Raw genomic sequence first — 16,458 nt, 5'->3', positions numbered from 1 at the left:
CTAATTGCCCATCTAGAATCTCTCCAAAAACGATCATGTAGCGTCACTTATCCACTCAGGCTTGGCTAAGACCTCTCTTTTGAAGTAATTAACCCTTAAATCCGACACAAGAACCGGATAATTTGTTCGTTCCAAGGTTACCCACTCGCAGCAGAACACTCCAAAGACAGCTCCTCCGAATGCACCCTATTATACTCCCACTTCCCCTAAACTCCCCTCTTCAATTATACAGAGTTTCAATTTTGGCCAAACCAGGAGTAATGTCGATTGAATAATTGCGGGCGATTAGGCCTATTAGTTGAACCGCGCTGTATTCTTCCTTCGCTCCGATAAAATCCGCTCCATCAGAGATGTATAAATATTGACTAATTTGCCATTCAGTTCTATTGTTGGCCGGATTCCTTAAGGTCTCAAACCCCTCACCGCTTATCCCTTAGAACTACATTTTAATGTGTAATTACAGAAAGGGTTTTAAAGATAAAGTTTACTAATGGACACTATTGCAGCCAGGCTATAGCAAGCGGAAATGGGTGAGCACAAAGGCGTTGTGATCAGTTACGTCAATGAAACCGACTCCAAACCGACCAATGCTATGCCCCTTATGAAAGCACGTAATATCTTTTCTCAGTCTGGGGCCGGTTTCACTGGTGTAACTGTATCGTAGGTTTTGTTGTAAGATGTGGTTCAAATTATCGAAATCATGAAAACAGTTGTAAAAGGGATCGTCTGGTAGTTGATCCTAAGTCATTTTCACGGAGTCCGAAGTCGTCGTAAAACATTAAGTCTGTCCAGGTATTCCTTATTACAATATTTTCTTGCCATTTTATGCATAGGCCTATTCATTCCAGTTTTATTTCAACAAAATGTTGAGCAACATACTGTCAACTGTGTTGGGTAGTTTATGTTAGTAAAATATATTCTGGGCAATTTTTATCCAATTGAGCAAATTTATTACCCTATTATTAGTTTTTATCACCCAATTTGGACAGATTTTAACTAATAGTTGTGTGGACAGTATGTTGCCCAGTAATGGTTAAAAATTGGGCCTTTTTTCCCAACCTTTTTAAGAGTGTATAGGTTACTAGAAGTTGACTCAATTTAAAATAAAAAGGTGCTGAATTGAGATAATTTTATTATCTTCTCTACAAGTACTTCAAAGTAAAGATTGCACATAGTGTATGATTAGTTAGAAATTCTATGAACATCACACATGAAAAGTATGATAAAAATTCAAAAATTTATATTCTTGAAAACAAGACAGGTTAACAAAATAAATGAATCTAACAAGCCATTGTTTTAAAACAATTCAAATGTATTATCATCAAACGACTTTCAACAAATTATGAGCACAAATTTTCCTTTTTTATTTTAGTTGCTTCGAAATAAGATTTTTTTGGGGGGGCGCAATATGCCCTGGATCAAATGATCTTGAAAACACAATTTAAAAAATAAAAATAAAATGAACACCTACATGTAGTTTGAACTATGCGCAAACTTGATTATTATACTATAGCATTTATAAGAGTGCGTGATTTCTGCATACCCGTAAATAAATATTTTGGTTGTTATCACTTTCGTTAATAATAGTAATAATAATAACAATAATAATGACAATACTACTACTACTACTACTACTACTACTACTACTACTACTACTACTACTACTACTACTTCTACTACTACTACTACTACTACTACTACTACTACTACTACTACTACTACTACTACTACTACTACTACTACTACTACCACTACTACTGCTGCTGCTACTACTACTCACTACTTCTACTACAACTACAACTACTACTTATACTACTAGTACTAGTACTACTACTACTACTACTAATAATAATAATGATAATAATAATGATATTATTAGAAATAATAATAACATTAATAATAATAATAACAAAATCAATAATTATGATAATGATAACTATAATTATAATCATAATAATGATAATCATAATGATATAATCCATGTTTTCATCATCATTAGCTTTATCTTCGTCATGGTCTCTATTAACACAAGACTATAAATTTCATCTCATTATACAGTTATTCGCCATGTTCTGGCCCCTCAAAATTGGGAAAATTTAGTGAAAATAATAAAATTTATTTCCATCTCTCAACAGAAGGTTATCTTCTCTTTAAATCCACTAGGCATGAGTCTACTGCTGTTGTTTGCTAAATAACGTATTAAAATCCCATTGAGGACTTTGAGGGTTGATTGAAATAAATACATAGGCTTGTTAGTCTGATCAGTAGACTGGATTAAAGAATTGATGGCGTGATTTTATAATAGTCATTGTATTCGTTTATACAACGCCTTTCTTCTTGATATGCCTACGAGCATGTACAGTGTGTTCCAGAAAAAAAGTAATATCCGAAAAGTAGAATGATTTCCAGTCGAATCGAAGAAAGTATGAAAAAAAGTATGCTAAGTAATAAAGCATGCATAGTGTCGTTATCAAGGGGTTATTGACCCAATAAAGTCTGTTAAAGGTTCAAGTTATGCCCACGCATCGATTAAAGACAAAGGTTTTCGGAAATATCGACTTAACGACAAGTACAAACAAACGCAGTACACGGGAGGTATTAAGTTTTCCCATTGCAGTGACGTATGGATGACTCAAGAACATAGAAAATGTATTGCCAAATGCCGTTCATGAGAAAGAACAACTAAAAAGTCTTTGTCGAAAATTGGTGAATCAAAACAGCAGTTTAGTCCTCGACTCTGGGCAAACGACATATTTGCAATTTTTCATCAGCTCCGATATTTAGGACGAAACCGCTGTTCCGGTCACCAATTTTTGACAAAGACCTCCAGCTGTTCTTTGTCATTTGACGGGTATTTTTCAATACATTTACTGTGTTCTGGAATCCTCTGTACGTCATTGAGCGAAAACTCTCTATTTTGAAATGGGGCTATACGACCAAAATGAGGCGTCCTTTTCTCTCGCATTATAGAATAGCAAGTGTTAAAGAATTACGCGGCTCAGATCTCTCTTTTTTCGTCTGTCCTTTTCTTCCCTTTTCATGTTTTCGTTCTTTTCTCTTTTTTGTGTCAAATACTCGAAATATCAAAGAGGATGGTTCTCCCTGTCCCTCCCTACACTGTTAAAAAACTGATTTTACAGAAAAAAAAGAAGATTTTGCAAAAAGCAATAACAGAATCATTCTGAAAATTCATAAAACAGGAATTTTTCTGCAATTAACAGAACAGGTCTGTTTAAAAAGGGGGAAAGAGTGTTTTATTAAAGGAAATTTGTAAGGTTCCATACACCAAATACCAATTTCCTGTAAGATTACGCAAACTGGTAAGATTACAGGTGTTCTTGAGACTCTGCTGCAGGAACTTCTTTTATTTTAAGGATAAATTTTCTAACAGTGTATATAGCACCGCCCCTGGTAGTATACTGTCAAGAATTGTTACGGAGTCGTTGTTATCGACACAAATTGTGTATAGATTCCCCCCCCCCCCCACACACACACACAACAACAAAAAAGGTTCCATGACGAAGCAAAAAAGGGGGAAAAAAGAAAAACAAAGGCAAAGGGCGAAATACGATATCACAATATAAGGTTGATGAAATCTATCACAAAATAGAATTTCATTTTTTTTACGTATTTTTTTTCCTAAATGCGCGTAGTTCACACCTGAATAAATTTGACTCATCTCGTCATTGTTTATAATGTGCTCTGGAATAATATCCTTCTTAGCCTACCAGTCTGTGGCGAATCGGCGCTTTCCATTCCTTACATTATATTTTAAAATATAGCGTTTTCACGTCAATATATATAATTATATGCATATATCGCGCTTCGCGCTTGCATTATTTGTTAAGTGATATCCTATTTATGAATTAAAACTTAGCTTGAACTGTAACTTATTCAGGTCAGTATACTAAGAGATACAGTCGCGCATCTGTTTTTCGCGTTATATGTATATCCATCTTTGTTTTAGCTGATGATGAACTTAACTTGCCGACTTTAATGCAATTCAATTGGGAAGGAATATTTTGGCACGCAATGTATTAGTGTTGAAACAATAGAATCCTTTTCGTGCGAATGCCATCGAGAAAATAATAATATTTCAAATCAAAAATCAAATCGACCGCTTTGATTTGAACAATGTTCCTCTTTACAATTAAATATATGCTAAACCCTACTCAAAATTATTTTGTAATCATTATGATGAATTCTCCAAAACTGTCAACTGAATTAAAACTGGAGTAGATCGGTTAGAATCCTCAAAAATATACACCAAGAAATTGAAACGCAAAAAGAGTTTATTTTAGATATTTCACGTTTGCATTTCGTAGAAGAAGATAATATATATTAGATGTTTGCCGGTGTGTGTATGATGGTGTTTTTTTTTACAGACGTTAATTAATAAATCAGTATCAATCGTGTATAAAACAAGTACGATGATACACCAACCTGGTCGACTGCACTTTCATGGATGATGATGATGAAAAGAGCCAAGAGAATATTTACCGAAGAGGGCGCTCGACTGAAACGAATACAGAGAGACGATAATACCATTCGGTAAAAAGGGGAAGTTCACCCTGGATAATATTTTGTTGCAAAAATAGCAGAAAATATTACAAAATATTAGTGAAAGTTTGTGGAAAATCCATTCAAGATTAATTCTTTGCACACTGAATTAGTTTTGGAGATAATAATGATGATTGTTTCCACGTTATTTTCTTTAATTTAAAATATCCATATTGCACCATTGATACTTATTATTATTATATAGATTTTATCCAAGAACTATTACCTTTTATTAGCTTATCTAATTTGAAGGTAGGGGAGAAAACTAATTATTACAATTGTTGAATTTAATTGTACGAATATGCAAAATTGCAACATCAGCACGCGAAGGGTTAAAAAAAGTTATTAGAATTTAAAGTTTTGGATTGTGACGTCAGAAACGAGCAGCTGTCCTATGTGTTATGTAATATAGAATGCATAACTTTCGATTTTGTAATGGTTAGTGATGATTTATTTTCGTTTACTTTTTAGAAACGGCAGTGTGTGAAATGATTTGTCTATTGATATACTGAAGGGACAGTGACAAATATTTTTTAACTTTCTGAGAAAATGACATTTCATTGATGTTTTATCCATACGATATGTAGGAAAGCTGCTCGCATATGACGTCACAAATCAAATAATTTAAATTCTAATAACTTTCTTTATTCTTTGATGGGTTTTTCTCAAACCTTTGGAAATATTTTTTTTTTATTATTTTAACTGCTATTTTTACAATAAACTTTTTGTCAGGGTGAACTTCCCCTTTGAATCTATTGCCAGCTTCAGTTGTATACTTATAATTCATATGTTTCTTTTTATATTCTTATACTGGCCTGGATGGAGGTAAAGGGGTGTGGGAAGGAAGACCTTTGGTTCATGTTAATTTAGTTAACCTTTTCCAAACCCAGGCAGCCCCTTCATCTCTATTCCAGGTCCTTTGTACTATGTCATGTATGTCCTATTGTTTATGTAATTTGTATTGTACTGTAATTTATGTATTTTGAAATGCCGAATAAATAATGTGTGAAAATTCTTATTCTTATGTCTCAGGACTGAGGGGGGTAGCGCCACAAAATGAGGACAGGCATGGGGCAACTGCCCCCCCCCCCCCCCACTATTGTTCAAGATGTGACAAGGGGAGGAAGGGATAAAGAAGCAGAAAGGGGAAAAAAGAAGAAAATAAAAAGGAGAGGTCTGTTCAGTGTATTGAACCATGGACTCTATATTATCCCTATAAATATACTGAGGAGAAAATATGACGTCTTCATCTTACCCCCACACTTCGCCCCTTCTCAAATTGTTCTGGCTCCGTCCCTTATATGTCTCGCTGCTGTAATGCAGGGAAGAAGGAAAACTGAAACATAGAATAACCATTTTAAAAGGGCTGAGTGAACAACACATTTCCAATTCAAAACTTTTTGAGAGTTAGAATAAACTTTTATCACGCTAAATCCAAACATTATTTTGTTGAATCTACCATATTCAAAGTGTTATCTCTCATTTTGAAAATGGGGCCTGACCGTGTCCCTTTTAAATGACAAATAATATGTCAGATTTTAGATTTGTTGCAATCAACTGCACTCTGAACTGGGACAATTCATGTATCAAGGCACTTTTGAGACACTCTCAACTCTCAGTACTAACCAAAGCTCCAAAGGGGTGTTGCAAGAAACTTGCAATTGATTGCGAGTCAAATTCAGGTCATAAAATCAATCACAAGTCTTATAATTAATTGCAAATTTGCAATTGGTTGCTTATCTCCTCCTCGTATCAACAATAAATAGATTTGCTTTAGTTAAATTGATCTGTCACTTGTAAATTTGCATCTGAAATTTGAAATTGATTGCAAATATTTTCTTGCAACACCCCCTCATATTTCAAAAATTCCAAGGCTGTATAATCACAGTAAGAAATATTCCTACATTAAAGGGTTTTTTTTCTGTCAACAATCAATACCAGGAGCCATTTCATAAAGCTGTTCGTAAGTTAAGAGTGACTTTAAGAATGACTGGTGATCATTTCTTGTGGTAAATGTTATTCACCATTAAATGTTCATTGGTGATGATTTAACGCATAAGATGGGATCACCAGTCATTTTTAAAATTGCTCGAACTTACAAACAGCTTTTTGAAACACCCACCTGGGCCCCAGAAATCAAATATTCAATTTAAATTCCAAAGCGGAGGAGGTTAATTGATGGTCTGTTTCTTGCAACCAAAAGTATTAATTGATCTATAAATATATAATTGACAATGTTAACAGTTTAAAAATGAAATGATAGCAAATAAATCTTCCATTAAAACACATTTATAAGAGTGAAAATATTTTCAAAAATTAATACAAATTTCTGATATCAGGGACAATGAAAATCATATATCCTGAATGTACATCTTATTAGAAATGTAAATGGTACCTTGACGTTTAGGGGGATCCCCCATCACTGAACATCTTTGTTTTGAAATTAAACAGAGTGGCCCGTATCCTAAGTCTGGCTTGTCTTAGGCCATGATCTAACTCTCTGCTGAAGTTACAAGAAGCCAAAAATGTCAAAAATTTGTTTACAATTTTTGTTTATAATGTTTTAATTTCTCTTTCCTCACACTTTAACGGTGAAGAAAATGATTTTTAGTTATTATTTCCTGAGATTTATGAATGATTTAAACTGAACTTGTACTGTTAGGACCGTATTCTGAACTCGGGTTTAAATTAGACCCTGGTTTAAAGTTGTGGTTTAACTATGGAGAGCCAACTGGGGCACAAATAACTATCAGTACACATCCAATGTATTAACTCATATGATACCCAAATTGTTCATAATTGTCTGGGAATGATAAATTAAGCATTTTGATGTATTTTTCTTCATTATGAAAGCAAAATATCAAACATAAGATATATACAATATAATATATATATACAATAGAAACAGATTTTTTAAATTTTTGGCTCCCCATAACTTTAGCACAAAGTTAGACCACGGTCTAAGTTAAACCCGACTTCAGAATACGGGCCTTAGATATTAGCGTCATGGTTGGCTATCCATAGTTAAACCACAACTTTTGACCAGAGTTGAAATTACAGTCAAGTTCAGAATACGGGCCACTGAACACAAAGAATAATGAAAATTATAAATCAGTTGCCTCATTCTCTCCAACTTTATTAAAGAATTTACTGCTTCAAATCATAATGAGTGAATTTCAATTCATGTATGTAACAAGCGAAATACCCTGGAAGTCTCACCTGCATTACGCAATGCAATATAGCAGTAATGTCAACTTTTGCGACACTGAATACCACACATTGTCTCTTTTCATTTACCCTTTAAATATACAATTTAACAGTCAAAGGTCACCAAGGCCAGAGTAACCTGCATCATCACTAACATCATTAACTTACACCTGTGCATTATTTGTTTTATAAAATGGGTCACAGTATGCATGAAGAAAGAGTTTAAAGCCCTTTTAAAGCTTTGGCCAAAGGTCAATAATAATAACTATAATGTGAGTATTAAGCAACAATCTAATCTTAAATAGTGGCCGTACATCATGTAGCCACATGGTTCTTTATGAAAATTGATTTTTACATTATTGCACCCTTTTTCGGTAACTTTTTTAGTTGAAATTTCACATGGGTAAAAGTCAACGCAATGCTCCAATAATATCTGCTGGTAGCTCTCTGCATAGAATGTGTATGCTGATCGCAATCATATTCCCATGAACGGAAATCTCACTGTTCTAAACACAAGTTGCTTTATACAAGATCCATGTACTAGACTTAACGTTTGTATATTACATGTTTTAGCCATTTATGAACCACCTTTGCTCGAACAAATATTTCGGATTAAAAATCAATATATGTAGTGATTTTCATACTACCTGACGATGTACATGTAGTTAAACACTATTTCCCTCCCACTACTAAGCAATAACTATACAAGATCACATTGAATAGTCATGAATTTTCAGGCATTGAGCAATGTTCTATTTACCCAGTGGCTCACCTCAGCACCTCAGCTTACAAGTAGAATATTCACTACTCTCTTTGATCCTGAATGAAAGTAATTCTAAATTCAACATTTTGATTCTTTTCTTTGCACACAACCCAATTATTAATCATACATGCCGTTTGAACCTATACATGTACCTGAAGCGAGATGGATGAGTTTTAACCAGTGATCGATGAACAGCATCAACAGATTGAAGTAAGGTGAGCTGCTCTTCCAGCATACTTGGCAATTATTGTCCATACCCTTTACCAAGAAGAGTGGAGAATAACCCATCTTTTAAGTCTTTGTTTTGACTCTGCTTAACTAATTATTTGCAATTGCAAGAAATATGATTGATTTTGGGAACCAAATACATTTGCAATTACCTCCTAAGTCAATGTAATGGATATGATAAAAGCAATTATTCAAAATACTTGCTGTTTGGGCCTGAAATTGCACTGGGGCTCGTTGCGGAAAGAGTTGCATTCAAACGCACCTAGAAATTCAAGCATTAGTCCCAAATACTCCAATTTCATTGGTTGAAAGTCAAGATGCAATTGGGTCTTGGAGTAGCATTTGATCGCAACCTTCTCTGAAACAATCCCCTGGACAAATTTCAACAAAGCACCCAAATTATAACATATTTTTCATCTAATATAAATATACATATATATCTGTCTCACAACAACCCGAGCCTTACTGGACTCTCAATATTTTGCTTGAATTTTTCTAAGAACCTGGCAGCTAGGGCGCCATCTACGACACGCGCATCGCTAGACATGGTGACAGTCATGTAGGTGAACGCTTTGCGGTCTTTCCCGATGGCCAGCTTGGACGTCCCAATGGCCATGATACAGGACTGGGGAGGGTTGATGACCGCACTGAACTCTGAGATGCCAAACATTCCAAGATTTGAGATACTGTTGACAAAAACAAAAGCAATGAATGTGATTAGAATCAAAGCATCATGCAGAGGTGTTGTGGCTCAGTGGATGTCTCTGGACTTTGTACCACAAGGTCCAGGGTTCAAATCCCACCACAGCACTAACATCCTTTGGCAAGGCATGTATCTACATTTGCCACACTCAACCCAGGTGAAGTAAATGGGGACCCGGCAGGAAAAAATTTCTAGGAATGCTTAAGCGGCCTATCAGGGCAGCCATGATATTCAATTATTCTACGAGTGTCAGATTTGATCATTGTGATATTCATTCCTTTTCTGGGATGCATAGTATACACCTTTCTTCCATTGATATGTCATGTCCAAATTTGAAACATATTATTATTGTGAAACACCCCCCCCCCCCGGAAATATCTGACTTCTATTTATTGTAAGTCCCAAATGCATTTAGTCTTCAGATTTCTAAAACCGATCCCCACCCCCTCACTTTGAAGGAATATATACTTGCCAATCAATTATTATTTGCAATTGTATTTAAAATTCACATGGGCGGAAATCCCAGGGGGTACAGGGGGGACACGTCCCCCCCTACCAAAAATAGTAGGGGGACACAATATCAAATGTCCCCCCCTATTATTTTTGGTCTTTTATAATGGAGAAAAATACAGCATTCCCAATCAAAATAATACATGTATTTTGGACTAAATGACCTTACATTTTTGGTGAAAACGTTTTTTTTTTTTTTTTTTCGTTAATTTTTTTTTACCTCGATCTCCCACCAACCTCGCCCCCACCCCCCCCCCCATCAAGCTTTTATGAAGCTACCCCACCCCCATTAACCTTGTTCCCATCCCTATGATAGTTTCTTACCTGAAAGATCCTCCTTGAAATTCATCCAACTTCAGTTTGTTCGACCGAGCTCTTGTTGCAAGATCCTGGTTATCAAAACAGAAAATAAACATTGAGTCAGAAGAAGAGCGACTGGTATTAGACCAAATAAGTTAAACCCTAAAAAGACTTTTGAGCCTAACCCCACTCCCCCCCTCAACATTTTTCATGATAAAATTGTAACATGAAAAGTTTGCATCGCTGCGCCCCGAGGAAAATTAATTGAAATTTTGTGTTCCAACCACCTCCTCTGCCGCCATAAATATTTTTTTACTTCTTATGAGAATCCACAAAGTATACCAAATTCAATATCATGTACATGTAACTGAAATTCCTACAACTTTAACCATTATTTAAACAATAAACCATGCAGTTACATGCTTGGTAATGGCAAGAATTCTGACTGATTTACAATATTAGCTGATGGGAATTAAGAATCTGAATTTTCAACAAGAGCAGGGGGGTGTTTCAAAAAGAGTTAAAGGTAAATGCTAGTTTTGGTAACGATATCAAAATGAGTTCGTACAGAATCCAATGAAATGACCACCAAAGTGTCTGTTTGTATAAATAAAACACATGTGCCAAAGGATTCTGGAAGAAATTGTGTAATTGCTGAGAAATCAGCAAATAAGCACAGGAATCGGGTAGAGCGTCGGGCCCGACGCTCAAAGCAATAATTATACACTGTCCCACATGCGCTTATCTGTGTTGGGAAAGTTCAGTCTGAACATTTTTCAGCGTAGATTTCAAGATTTCACAAAGTTCAGTTTATGTAACTGTACCAGATCTAGATCCTCGATGATATACTGACAATTAAGCCTGGTTTTACAGACTTTCTCATGAAATCAGTGTTTACTGCAACTACTGGAATTTCTCTTTAAGTGTGACTAGAATCGCACATAGATTCCCATTTGCGTGCGGGATAAAAGGCATCACTTCATTGTTCAAGTTATGCTTTTGAGGACATGCACTGCTGGGTATTGATAAATACAATTGTGCGTTACAAGCCATGGGCATGTCAAACATTGCATGATGACTCTAAGGGCTATTGCAAGAAAATATTTGCAATCAATTGCAAATTTCAGATGCTAATTTATGACTGATAGATCAATTTCAACCAAAGTAAATCAATCATACTTGTTGATGCAAGAAGGAGACCGTCAATAGATTGCAAATTTGCAACGAAATGCATGAATTTCAATTGATTTTTGGACCTAAAATGACTTGTGATCAATTGTCAAAGTTTCGTGCAACACCCCATAAGTCATACTTAACTCTTTGTGAAACGCCCCCATGGTCACCTGTCATGAATAAAGTTATGTCTTAATCACTCTGGCACGTAGACCAACTGGTAATAATAATAATAATATATAGGATTTATGAGGCGCCGATTATCTAGTTGCCTTCTCAATGGTGCAAAATTACCCCAGCTTTAGCTCCAGCTGCTAAAGGCGCTTACTTCATTCAAGGAATTAATCCTACCGGGCACCCATTCACCTCACCTGGGTTGAGTGCAGCACATTGTGGGCAAATTTCTTGCTGAAAGATAACACGCCATGGTTTCGATTCGAACCCACGACCATCTGATTGAAAGGCGAGATTCATAACCACTAGACCACAACGCCCCCACTGGTATTAAACCAATTAAGTAATGGTATGTCCCTAGTAAAATCCTGGGGGGGTACTCGAATTATAACATGATACTTATGTGCCGCGCCAACCTACCTTGACATTTGCAGAGATCTCAACAAGACCCTTAGCATCGGCGCTCTTGACGATGGGCGTGATCAGACCCCCATCTGTTGCTACGGCGACAGAGATGTCAATGCTGGTAAGGGGCATGGCCTGTTGTCCATTCCAACTAACATTGACTTCAGGTACTTGCTGGAAATCAAGAAATGTAAATTGCAATCACAGGTAAACTTTCACAAATCGACCTTCCATTTTTTAAAAGATAAACATTTGCCTCAGTCAAAGCACCATTGCAGGAAGGGTTGCAATTAAATGTAATTTGATTTTCAACCAATAAAACATGCATAATAGGGGCATGCCTTTGATTTTTTTTAGCTGTTATTAAACACACCTCTTTCTTCAACGGCCCTCAGATAATGCAACACAGGCAAAAGTTGTTTTTTTTTATATCAGGGGCTACTTTTCACCACTCAGTGCTCTAATCTGTAACATTGGATAAGCTTTTCAACATTGCAATGAAAGGAGATTTTCCAGGGTGCTTTTTTAGTTTTAAGGGCTCTTTTGATCATTCAGGGGCAAAATCACCCCAAGCCCCCATGTCATTTCTACCTGATATTCACGAATCTTCCCCAAAGAAGGTAGATGACTACAAAATGTTGGAAAGTTAATAAAGAACTTGTTGGCAATGAAGACTTGCATATCTCGTGAATATTATTATTTGATACAAAACATGATATACTGAATATACCTCTTTCAAGTAGAATTCCTTGTCAATTAACAGATTTCTGTGATCCCCGATTGATTCATCTCAGGTAAACTTAACTGTATCTGACTTTGTTTGACCTTTGGCCTCTAACCCCTAAATAATTAGTAACAATACTAGGTACCTATTAGGGCTTTATCAATCCAATTTGGTTACACACATTAAAATGTTTCTAAAATTATTCCAGTTTGATATGCAAAAGAGATGAATGAACAGGCTGAAATGATTCCCCCCCCCCCCATCTCGCTTCAACTCAGTGCCTCAACAAAATAATGATAATATGAAAACAAATAGAAATTCCTGAAGGTTGCCAATTTGAAGAACCAATACAGATTACTCTTGGCCCTAAGAAAACTGTGTACATCTCTACACATATTTGCTAGGCCTACCTTCAGTGAAATTGAATAGAAATTCAAGGTTGATGCCAATTTGAAAAGCAAACACAGGTTAATATTGACCCTAAGGAAAGTGTATAAATTAGGTCTACTTAGGCAAGGCTTACATTCAGTGCAACGGCAGCAGCTTTGATGATGAAATCATTGACAGAAACCTTGATATTATCTTTCTTGAGTTGCTTGCGTAGTCTAACAATCTCAGTCAACTCACAGTCCACCATCGAATACGAGTGAGGTATGGTGGTCTATACGAAAACAAAGAAAATGAAATCTCAGTTGCTTCACAGACTACTATAGAGTATGAGTGAGGTATGCTGGTCTAAAAGAAAACAAAGATAAGTAAATTGGCTCGATATTAATTTTGAGTTGCTTTTGTAGTCTTACAATCTCAGTCAGTTCACATTTTACCATAGAGTATGAATGGGGTATGGTGGTCTATAAGAAAACATAGAAAAAGGAAACTGACACAAAATTATGTTTTTGTTTTTTATTATTAATCATTTTTGTTGTTTAGTCCAATTTAAGACCTGACAATTGCTGCTGACTAAATTTCTTTGAAGACATTTCTTTGAAGATATTGATGTAGAGTCAGAACAAAGTGATGTCACATTTTACTGTTATTGTTCTTTTTCGCTTTTCATTGTTCTTTATTTCATATCCCAGAGGAGCAGAATGAAAAACATCCAGAGCCAAAATTTGGCAGGAAAAATAGGTTCACCAAAACTTGAGACATGATCAAATAAATGCCAAATTCGCCATATTGAAGTCGATGAAATTGTTGGCCTGGTTTTAAACGTTAACGAAATAACAATTTTGAGCCATAAGCTTTAACAATGCAATGAATGGGGATTTCCGGGGCTCTTTTGATTTTTCCACAGCTCTTTTGAGTATCCTGGGGCAAACTCGCCCCGAGCCATCTTGTATTTCTTACCCTGATACTTACCTTTGATTCTGTGAGCCTCTTTGCAATAGTTTTCCTCATACCTGTTAGCTCTACTTCTGAAAACATTCCCTGTAACAGAGGCAAAATCAAACAAGTCTCATTAACACTGAGGTATTGGCTAACATTAATTTAACCCTAAAAGGACTGGGCTATTTGCTATCGTGCCAAAATTTGGCATGCATATTCTTTACTACATAAACTACAATCCAGTACAAAAATTATCGCCGCCGTATGCCAAGACGTTGCACACTGTCCGGATCATCCGGCACATTCCTGATTCCGGCAGCCTCTTGAATCTGGAATATTTGATTGGGACGCTCTCCTCACATTCAAAGTGTAAGGATTCCAATTCTTTGGCTGTTGTGTTCACTACTTCAGCGATATGCACCATGCCATGGGGACCACAGGAGAAGCTGTTCAGTCTCGTCATCCCTCTTTGCATGTCTCCATCTAGATTGGCTCATCCTTCGATCGTACCAGGAAGAAGGTTCCCACAGAAATTTGAAAACCAAATTCCGTGACTTTTCCATAACTAAATTGCTACTTTCCATGACTTCCTGTGATGTCCCGGGAATTATGTAGAATTCGGGAAGTCACAAAACTGGGAAAAATGGAGATCATGAACACCAATTATGATCACAGAGTATGAGAGTTGCGAGACACAACAAACTGGAAAGGTGCTATAGCCAAGAGGTAAATGCAATTCCATGACTTTTCATAAATTTTCAAATTTCCCTAACTTTCCATGACCACAAATTTTTCCAGGAATTCCATGACTGTGGGAACCCTGGGCTGTTAAACTTCATTTGTGTTGCAGCATGGTCTGACATGGTATTCCTAATTTTGAAGAGAAGCACTTGTGCTGCAGACCTGTTTGATTGTATGTAATACAGACTATCTATGTCCCACAGAATTTGTTCGAAAACGTCCAAGGTGTCCTTTACCAATTTGGTGACAAGGTCTCTGAGGCCTACCAGAAAGGATCTTCCATCCTCATCTGGGATGGCATAGGCCCCATACTTCCTGCCATATTTGGATGTCTTGTCTGTTCCTATGGTTGTTCATCATCATCACGGGTACACAGCAACAGAAGGAAAGTTCCATGACGTTGTGGTCGGGTGCAGATGCGACATTGATTAGTTTTAAAGGAGAACTATATTGATTATGAATGTGGTCTTATTATATGTCAATGGAAAGGTAATGATGTGGGGATTATCAGTGGGTCATTTAAAAATAACGAAAATAATACATGAGGTGAAAATCGCCGATTAAAAAACGCTCAAAATGCCCCTCCGAAATATGCCTCGCATCGGTCTCTGAATTGACTTGAATTTGATGACGTCACTTTCTGTACGAGATGCGTGATTGGCTCTCCCATGTGAAGCTCCACTTGCATACAAAACCTGTTGCGATGGTACGTTTTCTCCACACTGTCACTGAATACTTCGATCACGAAATGAAAGAAAACCCAGAATTTTATCTAGATTTGGATTTTCAAATTGATGATTTTGAAGATGAAGAGAATGATGATGAAATGAACAACAAAGTGACGTATAGTTGGAGGTAAATTGGGGGAATTACGCCGATGATGATGAGTCGGACAATTCAACTTGCAACATCACATGCCGATTCGCTACCTAACTCATGCAGCTGCTAAGTGCTAGCTACACCGCGCAGGCCAAATTGAATTCATGAAAATGAATTACCACACTGTCCAGACAGAGTCTCTTACCTCTGTGACTATGAAGAAGGAAAATAATGATAAAACTGTACTTACAAATAAGTGAATGTAATCCGAACCTGAAGGCAAATCAACTCAACGAATAGCAGCAGACGATATGCACCGATGATAAATTTCATGTGGCTGGGATAGATTGTCACTCGTTCTGTTAGATGTAATTTTTATCTCATTAATTTGACAAAATTACGAAACTCGGGGAATTATTTATCTATATAAAAATATAGTAACATCTCGTATTATTTTTTTAATTACGATAAAACCTTTTAAAAGCTTGTATACATGTATGTGATCGTAATCAAAATCACAAACATGCCGTATTGCTCGCTCGCCTTGGCTGAGAGAGTAGATCTATGCACGTGTTGCACAGCTCTCAATCAAGCTACGCATGTTGGGGATCTTTTACATCTAATTTTAATTTACCTCAACGTTTTCCTTCAAAAAACGTTTTATCGTAATTTAAAAATTATACGAGATGTTACTATATTTTTATATAGATAATAATTCCCTGAGTTTCGTAATTTTGTCAAATTAATGAGATAAAAATTACATCTAACAGAACGAGTGACAATCTATCCCAGCCACATGAAGCTTATCATCGGTGCATATCGTCT

General features: G+C 36.1%; 1 protein-coding gene across 2 annotated transcripts in view; it reads right to left on the bottom strand.

Annotated features, from left to right (window-relative positions):
• Window positions 1-7,675: 7,675 nt before the first annotated feature.
• Window positions 7,676-16,458, bottom strand: part of LOC129268598 (pyruvate dehydrogenase protein X component-like) — a 28,797-nt gene continuing 20,014 nt past the window's right edge. For both annotated transcript variants that reach the window (XM_064104916.1, XM_064104917.1), the window contains 5 exons: window positions 14,107-14,175; window positions 13,271-13,408; window positions 12,039-12,197; window positions 10,296-10,360; window positions 7,676-9,444 (listed from right to left, as the gene is read on the bottom strand). In XM_064104916.1, coding sequence (XP_063960986.1) covers window positions 9,204-9,444; window positions 10,296-10,360; window positions 12,039-12,197; window positions 13,271-13,408; window positions 14,107-14,175 — 672 coding nt within the window. In that variant the 3' untranslated portion in view covers window positions 7,676-9,203. The remainder of the gene's footprint in view (window positions 9,445-10,295; window positions 10,361-12,038; window positions 12,198-13,270; window positions 13,409-14,106; window positions 14,176-16,458) is intronic.

The sequence above is a fragment of the Lytechinus pictus genome, chromosome 9 (assembly GCF_037042905.1).
Source record: "Lytechinus pictus isolate F3 Inbred chromosome 9, Lp3.0, whole genome shotgun sequence".
Taxonomy (NCBI): domain Eukaryota; kingdom Metazoa; phylum Echinodermata; class Echinoidea; order Temnopleuroida; family Toxopneustidae; genus Lytechinus; species Lytechinus pictus.
Note: the sequence above shows the minus strand (reverse complement) of the source record. Positions and strands in the feature narration are given on the sequence as shown.